Below are 10,885 nucleotides of genomic sequence, written 5' to 3' on the forward strand. Positions count from 1 at the left end.
TATCCGACAAAGGGAGGCTTTTAACAGATGACGTGATATTTTTTTCACAGACCGTTTAATGAGTTATTACCTATTACAGACACTGCTAACGGCTAACAGGGCTAACAGCTAACGGTTAGCCCAGCTAAACGTGCACACAGAAATAGTAATGTTTGTTCAATCATTGTGTTTATAGACTTTACAAACATCGGATTAGTCCAAACGGTGATACAGTGATGCGAAAAATGTGATATATAGGCTATATATATAGCTAAAAGCTCTGCTGGTTTTCTACCCAGAAGCATTTGTAAACAACAAGGTGATTGCCTCTATAGTCCGGCCAGACAGATGAGTCATGGCCTTGTAAAAGGTTATGTTTGTTTCTTTTAGTTGGCGAGAATGTCGCCACAAACGCAACAAACATCCACTGAACTTTGACGGCGTTTTCTGCCAGCACGGCTGAGCCATTTTGTACCGCTACACGTGTTTCTTGTGGGACTAAGTTTACAAGCACAAGAGTACAGCAAGCCACCGAAGGACCGCCCTGCAGATTTACTATTGGTTCTGCAACGTAGGGAGTTTTTTTAAACTCTGAAATTGTATCCGCCCATCTAAACACAAAATCAGGGAGAAAGTCATCAGTCTTTAGTTAAGCAAAGCGTCTAAAGACTGACTTGTGAGTCTAAGTCTGAAATATGTCTGTCGGCGAGTCCTACTCCACCTATTTAGACTCCACCATAGACAACAGCAGCATTTCTTCTACCACGTAGCGAGCCACAAGCTCCGTGGCTTCTTTCAGACTGATAGGTTTAACGTTATCTCCGTTATTAGAACCAAACGACAGCCGTTGCTGTTTCGGAGCTGAAGGACCAGCGTTCTAAAAGTAACGGAAGTAACTGATGGCTTGTTTGAAAATGTACTTAAGTATTTGATTACTCAAACAGCAAACTAACGCGTTAGGTTACTCGTTACTGCAAAAAGTAATCATAGTACTCTAACGCGTTACTTTGTAACGTGTTATACCCAACTCTGGTAAACACAGTTCGTCCCTGCATCTACAAATACAAGTTAAGACTCTACCATGCAAAGTGAAAGCCATGTATCAACAACACCCAGGAACACCACCCACTTCTCTGGGCCTGAGTTCATCTGAGATGGACTGACACAAAGTAGAAAAGTGTGCTGTGGTCTGAAAGTCTACATTTCAAGTATGGAGGGGTGTTAGTGCCCATGGATGCATGCATGCATCATGAACACTGAAAGGTACATCCAGGTTTTGGAGCAACATATGCTGCCATTCAAATGACATCTTTGTCAGGGACGCCACTGCTTATTCCAGTAACACAGTGAGACACATTCTGCCCGTGTTACAACAGTGTGGCTTTGTAGTGTAAGAATGCAGGTACTCGACTGGCCTGCCTGCAGTCCAGACCTGTCTCCCACTGAAAATGTATGGCGCATTTTGAAGTGCAAAATATCACAATGCAGAACCCGGATCATTGGTAAACTGAAGTCGTACATCAAACAAGAATGAGAAAGAATTTCACTGTCAGAACTTTTGACAGTGAGCATCCTAAATTCCTATGTGCTTATTAAGTGTTGTTAAAAGAAAAGGTGATGTAACAGTGGTAAACATGCTCCTGTCTCAACTTCTTTGGAACGTGCTGCAAGCATCAAATTCAAATGAGTCTGTATTTACAAAAAAAAAAAAAAAAAAAAAAAAGATGATCGGTTTGAACATTAAATATCTTGTCTTTGTCCTGTATTCAATTTAATATAAGTCAAAAAAAGATCAACAAATCATTGCATTTTGTTTTTATTTATGTTTTACACAGTGTCACAATTTTTTTGCAATCAGGGTTGTAGTTGTGTCCGGGTGAAGACCTGTTTTACAACCTTGGGTCTCAAGTTGGTTGACAATGTGTCCAATACCTCTGTGGATCCTAGTGGACTGGCTCAGCTCTGATCATCTTGTGCATTATGACCATCACTGGAGAAAAAAAACTGTTTATTGATGCAAGATGGAAAGTGTAAACTTTGAAATGCAGGGAAATTATAATGAATGGTAGGCATGTATAATTAGATAAACATAAGATCAAATAATAAAAACAAAATGACCAGAAGACTAATATAATTGAAAAACTGGAAAAGCAATGTTTGCTATGGAGGCAGAACAACTACTCTGCCAGTTAACACAGCAGATTTTTGGTATGTGTGAGCCGCATAATCTCGATGTTTATTTTGCAACTGTACCTATGAACCCCCCCAAAAAATGGGTATAAGCCAAGCAAAGAATAAAAACACACAAACTCTGTTTCATCATCACTGAATGATACACCAGAGGACGACGTATAGCCACATATCTGTCCTAGGCCATTATAGCTTGAAGGGAGAAGTCAGCGCAAGCTGAAGAGTGCACAAAATTTAGGATGAAAGCCTGCTGTCTCATAAAGTCCATTGATGCACAGATTACAGTGGAAGATATACAGTACATATGTTTCATGAAGCTTTTTGTCCCCAATGACTGTCACAATATGTAAAAACTGTAACAATAATGATTAAATTTACCAGCAAAATCACACGAGCGCACATCAAACATAGTAATTACTGAAACATTATGCATTATTAAAAATCAAAAACTGCTACTTTTACCAGCTTTCATTATGGTTGCACATTTTTTAATGACAGAACCATTGATCTTTACATTTACAATTATAATTAATATTAATGTAAAAATTAAATAAAATTTTAAAAAAAATAAAAAAAATAAAAAAGCACATAACACATTTGACCCTGAAACCATGCTGAGTAACATATGAGAGCTTTGTGACTATAGCCTATTACTAAATATTTCCTATATGTTGTTTCATTTAACTTTGAAACGAAAAAATATGATGCTCAACTCATAGAGCAAGCCTTCAATAAAGCCTCACGTCTAAAGTGTGTTTTATTAGGACTGAGCCACCATGCTTTTTCCGGCCTAATCATAAACCATACAAAGATGACCTGTGCTCTGTGTGGAAGCACTGCACAGACAGCATGTTCACACACAGGTAGTTACTTTAGAGTGTATTTGAATGCTGTCTGTACAACAGCTAGCTAACACTAGCTGTGAATGTGGTGTGATTACTAACAAATGGCCCCAAAAACAGCAGTCATTCTTCATTCATCTTCTAACCGCTTCATCCTCTTGAGGGTCGCGGGGGGGCTGGAGCCTATCCCAGCTGACATCGGGCAAGAGGCAGGGTACACCCTGGACAGGTTGCCAGACTATTGCAGGGCTGACACATAGAAACAAACAACCATTCACGCTCACATTCACACCTACGGACAATTTAGAGTTACCAATTAACCGGAGAACATGCAAACTCTGCACAGAAGGGCTCCCACGCCCGGGAGCAACCCTCTTGCTGTGAGGCGAGAGTGCTAACCACCACACCACCGTGCCGCCCGCAGCCATTCTTTTCTAAACAATAACTGTGTGCTGTGTAATTGCTTGAGAGCACTGCTATGTGAAACAAAGCATAGTTTTTGTGATCAGGTACAGATTTATTGAAAGCCGCAGATGGTTGGTTAACCTAATTTGTATGCCTGAGAGACAGATTGTTCCCAATAAACTGCTTTCTCGTTTTTTGTTTTTTTTTTTACTGTACATGTCACATTGTCTAATGATTATCAATATTCCTAGACGTATTAGATATTTCTCCCAAATCACAAGCATGTATGATTAGAATTTTCTTTTGTGCAGACCGACTCATGACTTAAGTCTAATGACTGAACTTTTCCTGCACATAAAACTTTGAATTCGGTTTCTAATTTGTGTCAATTTGAAACCATATATCAATGGATTGATAATTGGAGGAACAATGAGAAATTCCATAGCCATAAAATTACGGACACTTTGTGATAACTCCTCTGAGCCAAATCGCATGTACAACAAATCAAAAAGCAAAGATGCAACAACAACTGTTAAAGCGAATAAATGTGGCACACATGTCTGCATAAATTTACTCCTGTTCTCTCTGGATGTTGTGCATGTTTTGATCAGATATATATAAGACCAGGCAACAAACATACAATGGCCAAAATAAAAAGTATAATTAAAAGCTGGAATAATAACGCTTGCTATGGAGGCAGAACAAGCTAGTTTAGAAACTAAGAAATTAACACAGTAAATCTTTGGTATGTGTGAGCCACATATCCTCGACAGTGATGTTGTTATTGTGCTCATGAACAACAGATAACACGGAACAAGCCAAGCAAAAAACACAAACACACACACTCTCTGCTTATTCATCACAGAGTGGTACACCAGAGGACGACATATAGCCACGTATCTGTCATAAGCCATTAGAGCTAGAAAAGAGAAGTCAGCACTAGCGGAAGAGTGCAACACGAAACCCTGCAGAAGGCATCCAGCATAGGAGATGACATGAGTGGTAGACAGAAGATCCATGAGGAATTTGGGGTAAAAGCCTGCTGCCCCATAAAGTCCATTAATACACAGATTACACAAGAATATATACATAGGCTCATGAAGTTTTCTGTCCACAATAATTGTTAAAATAATAGTTAAATTTACCAGCAAAATCACACAGTAACACAACAGAGTGAGAGCAAAGAGAGTGATTCTGTAGTTTGATGTCCCATTTAACCCTGATAAAGTAAACATAGTAATTATTGAAACATTATCCATCATCAAACATTACGGTTCATTGTTTTGCAGATGTCATTTTAATACTGCACAGGTAAGACATTAGCATAACTTACTTTAGAGAAATAGGAAATAGGTGCAGTTAGTTCTGTGTCCACCCATTCAGTTAGATTGTGTGTCTCTAGTTGTTTATATAATCCCTTGGCAGTAACTCTCAATGACGTTGCCAACAAGGGACTTCAAACCTCCAATCAGATATGAGGCAGTCGGGTACATGATCTAATCATTTAATAATTTCATCCAAACTGGAAAACAATCAAAACAAAACAACTGAAAAACAAGTCAGAAAATATTTTTTTCAGGTTTTCAGCATGCAGTGGCTGCTCGCGATAATCCAGATTCATGCATGAACTGCTTCTACATGTCTGCTAGTCAAAGGGAATGCGTGTATCATTTGTTCATTTGTTTTTCAAAATAAATCCAAATATGAAAAAACAAAGTAATGACTTGTTTTTTTCAATATTTGTTTCCAGAACCAAAATGAAAAAACGGATAAGGACCTGGACTCGTTTTCCGATTTCCAATTTTCTGTTTAAATGGAAAATGGAAAAAACGGATAACGGGCTGGGATTCGGGCCTTTCATACACTTTCAATATTTTCATCTCTCGCACATTGCATGACCCGGAAGCCAAGTTTTTTTATTTTTATTTTTTTAATTATTATTGTTATTATTATTGATATCACACAAAATATCGGGACAAAAAGGTTACATCAGTGAATAAAGGCAAACAGTAAATAAATAAAGGAGGCTCGAGGTTCTTTATTCAAGAGAGTGGTAAATCAGTTTGAGAGCATTATTTATTGATTTCACGTTCAGATTTTATAATATTATCCCTCAAACTCAAATAGCCTCTGCTTGCGGTTAGATCTACTCTGTTTCTGCTCAAACTCTGTGCTCGCACTCAGATGCCATGTTGCTCGCACAGATTTCCTGCTCGAGCTTCGGCTTTTCTCCTCACGCTCAAACTGCTTCCGTGCAGAATTTCTGCTCTCAGATTTCTGCCCTGCCACTGCCACTCCCACCCCCCAGGGATTTATTAAATGTTCTTCCCTTGCTCCCCTCATAAAGGGACTGTTGATTAACACATGTGCGCCATATATATATATATATATATATATATATATATATATATATATATATATATATATATATATATGTATGTATGTATGTATATGTATATATATATATATATGTCACAAGTCATTATTTTGTTTTTTCATATTTGGTTTTATTTTGAAAATTGAATGACTGTTGAAGTTGGCGGGTCTGGTACTGGAGGACGGGGGCCCAGTGAAACAGTCAAATGAAACAGTGTGTGGTAAGCAGGTCTGCAACACTTTGCTCTTGAATTCAGATGAGCTTTTCTTGCAAACAAGCATTATTCGAAAGTACGTAAGTTTTACAGAGTGTTTCACCAAAATGAATGCAACTTTCTTCACTTAATCCATTTCATTAACAAGGCATTGATAATTTATAGGAAATTTTATAACTGTGAGTTTATTCATCGCTCTCTTTTTTGGGGTGTAAAATGCTCTATAGCTTGCAACATTGGCAGCCTTTTCAAAATACATTAAATGTCTTGTTTCACATAAAAGTTATCTTGGTCTTTCTTTTTCTACGATATTCAACATTGTCCCACTTTTGCATATGTGCCTCTCCACTTGGTAGACATACAGAGGTAAACACTTTTGTTTTGGGTTGGTGGAACTTGAAATGCTGCTGTTTAATTAAAGGGGTATGCCCATTTTCAAAATTCATGTATGTTATTCCTATGGTCTAAGACAGGGATACTCAACTTGCTCTGTCCAGGAGCCACTTTGCCCCGCTGCCAGTCGCAGCTGCCCCCCACAGGTTAGGTGTACGCAAGGGAAGCTCTAGGATTTTGTGAATTGGAAATGGTCAATTTGGCACAAGAACTGTAAGTTAAACATTGCTGGTCTGAGACACTCCAAAAATATTCATAAAGATGAACAACTCCCTCCCAAATACAAAAGCTAAAATGCGAAAACTCAAATATGTGATGTCAGAGGTATATAAAGTCTGGAGCTGCCTCACAGACAATGAATAGTGAAATATATTGTGGATGACACTGAGAGTACCCAGGGGAATGTTGTGAGTGAACATGCTCTGTATCAGAACTGAGAACACTACAATAATGTTTATTTGGGTATGAAAAAAACAACAAACATTCGGTGGGTCACAAAATCAGGCTCCCGATCATTGTCCATGGAGCAGCTCCAGACTTTCTACCCTGAGACATCACAAGTTTGAGACTTAATTCTCTGGTTTCTGGCTTTAAGAGACAATAGCCAAAGTATTGATGGGACTTTGCCAGGTCATGGAAATAACATATTGGAATTCTAAATTTGGGCAGGGTTCTCCTTCAGGCTCCAGTAACAGTCCATGTTTGACAAAGTTGCTCCAGAATCCAGGATTTAGACCCAATGTACATCACAGGTAGAGGACTTGAGTTAGACTCGAGTCTTACACCATGACACACCAAGCCGATGGTCGGCTGTCGACCAAAGTCGGACCATCAGTGAGCATCTGTCGGCCTAGTCTTTGTGGTGTGTCCCTCACCGCCGGCACTTTTTGGCCTATTGAGCATGTTGAATCGGCGGTGGAGCTTGTCGCTGAGAGAGATCACTCTGATGGGCTGTTCAGGTTTTATTTCCTCGCACCTGTAGCAAGTGAATCTGCCTGTAGTTAAACCAGGGCTAACAGGTGCTTCCTCCTCAGGCTCCACTTCACTCAGCTGCCCGACAGATCCGCTGCTTCTTCCGACTTTAACCTGATAATAACAAACCGGAGTTAGCTGGGAGCGGCTAGCGGAGGGAAGCACAGCCAGTTAGCCTCCGCTAACCTCCGAGCAAGCCCCGGCTCTCTGTTTGAATCCAAACGAAGAGCGGGGGCTAGCTGGGAGCAACTAGCGGAGCGTTAGCCGCAGCATGACCGGAGGGAAACACAGCCAGTTAGCCTCTGCTAGTCTCTGACCTAGCCCCGGCTCTCCGTTTGGATCCAGCCAGAGCACCGAGCCCTGGTTTGTTATTCAGGTTAAAGTGGGAAGAAGCAGCGGGTTTGTCAGGCAGCTGAGTGAAGTGGAGCCTGCGGAGGAAACACTGGGACCGTCTGGATGTAATAGTCCGTGGAGGTGCTGCGGTGCTGGGCTGCACAAACCCCTCGGCTGACAGGATGTACCACTTCGCTCTCTCTCACGCAGGTGCAGAACGTACGTGCTACTTGGCCGTCGGATGTAGTCCGAGTGTAGTGTGTTCAAATGCAACTAACACAGGGCGACGTGAGGCGATGTACACGACGCAACAGTTGGCTTTCATCGCCGCTAGTTCTTGGATGTCACTTTGGTGTGTCTGCACCTCTAAAGACCTGTTTGAGACCTGTTTGAGAAACACTATAAAAGCCTGGACTTGCCTTAGACTTGGTATTCATCACTTGAGACTTGACTTAGACTTGAGACAGATGACTTGAAAGGACTTGACTTTTATTCTACCATTAAATATTTGCATTTTCTACATATTTAGAAGTAACGCGACTTGCTTGACCTGAGCAATGACTTGACATGTCTTGCTACGCATATGGAAAGGATTCAACTTCCCTTGCTTGATTTTCACCACAGTAACTTGAGACTTGCTTGTGACTTGCACATGTGTGACTCACTCCTCTGCGTACGTGGTGTCAGGTTTACTGCCGCCCCCCATTTATTTCCAGGAACCTCACAGCAGCTTCGGCTGAACTTATTGCAACTATTTCATTTATAATTACCAAAAATATTGTTGATGTTTGTGAGTTTAAACTTATGTGTTCATTACAGACTGACATCAGGGTTTGTTGTGTGACAGTCCAGCAATAACACTCACATTTACTTTAAGAAAATTTGAGTTTACTGCTGTAGATGTCTTTTTACTGTATATTAAAATTACTAGTTAGCTGGTATACTTGTTCTGATGTCTGCTGGTGTAAGGGCAGACTAATTTCAATAAATGCATTTCAGGGGTGTCTGCTCATAGTTGGCTCTCCTGTGTCGCAAATGAAAAGGCTTTTGCAATCATGTCAATTTGCAATGTTTGAACTGGAAACCTCCAGTCTGTTTGTACCTCCAGGATTTGTATATTTTAAAGGCTTCATATTTGAGTTGTTATTAATAATATATAGTCTGTGTTTAATAACGAAAACCTAAATTCATTTCATTTCCAACAGACCACATTAAATAAATAATTCTTAATCCAATATATGGATCTCTGTATGTACAGTCTGTCAGTAAATTACAGAAAGAGCTTACCATACAAATGAATGCCATCTAATGAGTCCAATGTCTTGTGTTGTTTTCATAATTAGACACAACTATTATATTCAACACTTACTCAGCCTGAGCTCCTGAAACTTTGTGAAGAGAAAACTAGGCTGCTCCGAATAAAATGCCAGTATGTGTTCTTTGTATGTGAGTTGATCATGAACGTAGCCCTAGAAAAAATATAATTTGTATTCAAAAAAGTTCAAAGTTATTAAGTGTATTGTTATTTTCTGTATTTCCGAACTTAATTTATTTATGTACATTTAAGCATAACCAATATCTTTCCATCATGTTTTTTCAGTTGCCCGGCTCCTACCAAAAATGTTAACTTGGCTGAGGATTTGTGACATTTTTTATTTGACAAAAAATATGAAATAGCATGTTCAGTTTATCATATTGTCATTTAATCCAGTGTATGGTGAGGCAACATACAGTCATTCATGTTGTCTGCATTATGAGAATCCATTCTATTAAGTATCCTGGGAACATTAGACATGTGGCCATAATATTCTTATACTTATTTTATATGACATCTTGTATGTCTGTAATCTGATCTTTATTCTCTTTTAGCTTTATTGTCAGAGTTAATTGTCAGATGCCTTAATGCACTATTAGTAGCTTCTGCAGACTACTGTGTTCCCACAAGTCTTTGTTTATATAATCCTAATCATACAATGTGCTGTGTTAACAGATTGTTTTAAGAGATTTTACTCCATGACATCATCCTTTGAATCTGTCTTCTAATTTCTGGTAATTTAAGGCCATACACGAGAGGATTCAGAACTGGAGGGATGATAACAAACTCCAGCGACAGAATAACAGCCACAAATGGATTTATCTCTTCAAGATTATACCGGCTCAAGGTAATATCACAAAATGCTGTGATAGAATAGATCACAAACGAAACAACATGTGGCAGACAGCTCTGTAATACTTTGCCTTTGAACTCTGCTGAGCTTTTCCAGCAAACAAACACAATTCGTGAATAGGTGTACAGGACATAAAAAAGGGGAAGGAAGACTGTAGTTATAGTCAAAAACATACCGACCACGTTGTTGACAACAGTGGTAACACATGATAATTTTACAATATTCCAGTTGGCACAAAACACTTTCTGTATCTCATTACCACATAGGGGAAGCCTGGCAGACAGACAAATGCATCCTGCAATACCAAAGGCTGGAAAAATCCAAGCCAATGCTGCCAACTTAAAAACTGTTTTAGACGTCATCTTTCTGTGATAATGTAAAGGATGACAAACAGCAACATATCTATCATATGCCATAATGCCAAGAATGGTCAGTTCATAGGAAGCATATGTATAAATAACATAAATCTGAATGAAACAAGCAAAATGTGAGATCGTGTGAGTGTCAGACAGAAGGTCCATGAGGAATCTGGGGAAGAAACCAGTGGAGCCATACAGAGAGTTGACAGATAAATATGCAATGAAAACATACATGGGCTCATGTAGTGTTTTCTCTCGAGATATCACCACTATTATGACAAGATTAGCAGACACAACAAAGCTGTAGAGCAGGAGGCAAACAACAAAGGCTGGATAACGATAGTGTCCAATGTTCACAAACATGGTAAGGTTAAAGTAAAAGGAAACTGTACTGTTTTCCATTCCACTTACAATAAATCAGTGACTAATAAATGAGTATTTTTGTCCTTGTTGGAAAACTCTCAATTCTCCACTTTGCAGCATCTGTGTAAACAAAAAAAATTAAGCAGTTGTGAGATCAGATAAAATGCTTCATCACAGGCGCTGTCACATAATGTCATATAATATTGGTTATACCTAGTTTCACCATACTTACTGAACTCGTAATCAACACTCCTCAGGTGTGTTCTACATTTTGTTCACCAGTTAGACCT

At 39.2% G+C, this 10,885-nt stretch overlaps 2 protein-coding genes across 2 annotated transcripts; both read right to left on the bottom strand.

Annotated features, from left to right (window-relative positions):
• Positions 1–3,295: 3,295 nt before the first annotated feature.
• On the bottom strand, positions 3,296–4,778 carry LOC144466802 (olfactory receptor 13C4-like). Its single transcript, XM_078174211.1, has one exon. It carries the CDS (start codon positions 4,676–4,678, stop codon positions 3,734–3,736), a length of 945 nt encoding a protein of 314 aa, XP_078030337.1. The 5' UTR covers positions 4,679–4,778; the 3' UTR covers positions 3,296–3,733.
• A 2,966-nt stretch (positions 4,779–7,744) lies between these two features.
• LOC144466910 (olfactory receptor 6N2-like) lies at positions 7,745–10,634 on the bottom strand. The gene is made up of 2 exons (XM_078174830.1): positions 9,724–10,634; positions 7,745–7,784 (listed from the first exon to the last, which is right to left on the bottom strand). Exons 1-2 carry the CDS (start codon positions 10,632–10,634, stop codon positions 7,745–7,747), a joined length of 951 nt encoding a protein of 316 aa, XP_078030956.1.
• Between the last annotated feature and the right edge of the window lie 251 nt (positions 10,635–10,885).

This window comes from Epinephelus lanceolatus, chromosome 14, assembly GCF_041903045.1.
Source record: "Epinephelus lanceolatus isolate andai-2023 chromosome 14, ASM4190304v1, whole genome shotgun sequence".
In the NCBI taxonomy this organism is placed as follows: domain Eukaryota; kingdom Metazoa; phylum Chordata; class Actinopteri; order Perciformes; family Serranidae; genus Epinephelus; species Epinephelus lanceolatus.

Coding starts and splice junctions, on each gene's coding strand:
- LOC144466802 (XM_078174211.1), bottom strand. CDS start 4,678: ATGATGGATAATGTTTCAATAATTACTATGTTTACTTTATCAGGGTTA.
- LOC144466910 (XM_078174830.1), bottom strand. CDS start 10,634: ATGGAAAACAGTACAGTTTCCTTTTACTTTAACCTTACCATGTTTGTG. Junction 7,785..9,723: donor AGACAGATTCAAAGGATGAT/GTCATGGAGTAA, acceptor CACTTCACTCAG/CTGCCTGACAAACCCGCTGC.